The 430-nt window shown below is 61.6% G+C and overlaps 1 protein-coding gene across 1 annotated transcript in view; it reads right to left on the bottom strand.

Annotated features, from left to right (window-relative positions):
• Positions 1–342, bottom strand: part of LOC108795892 (reversion-inducing cysteine-rich protein with Kazal motifs-like) — a 41,806-nt gene extending 41,464 nt beyond the window's left edge. Inside the window, exon 1 of the mRNA XM_018567221.1 lies at positions 165–342. Within this exon, the coding sequence (XP_018422723.1) occupies positions 165–342 (178 nt within the window). The remainder of the gene's footprint in view (positions 1–164) is intronic.
• Positions 343–430: the final 88 nt, after the last annotated feature.

The following is a 430-nucleotide window of genomic DNA, read 5'->3' as shown; positions in this document are numbered from 1 at the left end:
TGTTCTCCTTCCGGGTCTGGACGTCGTGCACAGGCCAGGCACGGATAATGGCAGCCGGTGCGTCGGCTACGTGCTCAGTGCCTGTGGTCATCCCCCCGTTGGCCCAGTCCACCCACTGCTTGGCTTTCAGCAGACCTTTCAAGGCTGCGGCTGCCCGGCCCCACAGTGCGCCTGGACTGTGTTGGGAAGAAGTAGGCCGGTGGCTGGACCTAGCGTGTTCACACATTCCTCTTCAGCCGCCGTCTGCTCGTCAGGACTGCTCAGGTGTCGGGGACAGCAGGGGAAAGCGAGAGTTCTGCCAGCGATTGGTACCATCAGCGGTTGCTGGGCGTCTCTTCTCATCCCGTGTTGCTGCTGCAGGTTGCTCTATGGCTGCTGTGAGGCCGATAAGGCAGGAGCACACGAAGCTTCCACAGAGATCATTCCCGCC

The sequence above is a fragment of the Nanorana parkeri genome, unplaced genomic scaffold, assembly GCF_000935625.1.
Source record: "Nanorana parkeri isolate BGI_ZX_2015 unplaced genomic scaffold, ASM93562v1 scaffold1022, whole genome shotgun sequence".
In the NCBI taxonomy this organism is placed as follows: domain Eukaryota; kingdom Metazoa; phylum Chordata; class Amphibia; order Anura; family Dicroglossidae; genus Nanorana; species Nanorana parkeri.
This window is presented reverse-complemented; position numbering and strand designations above follow the sequence as displayed.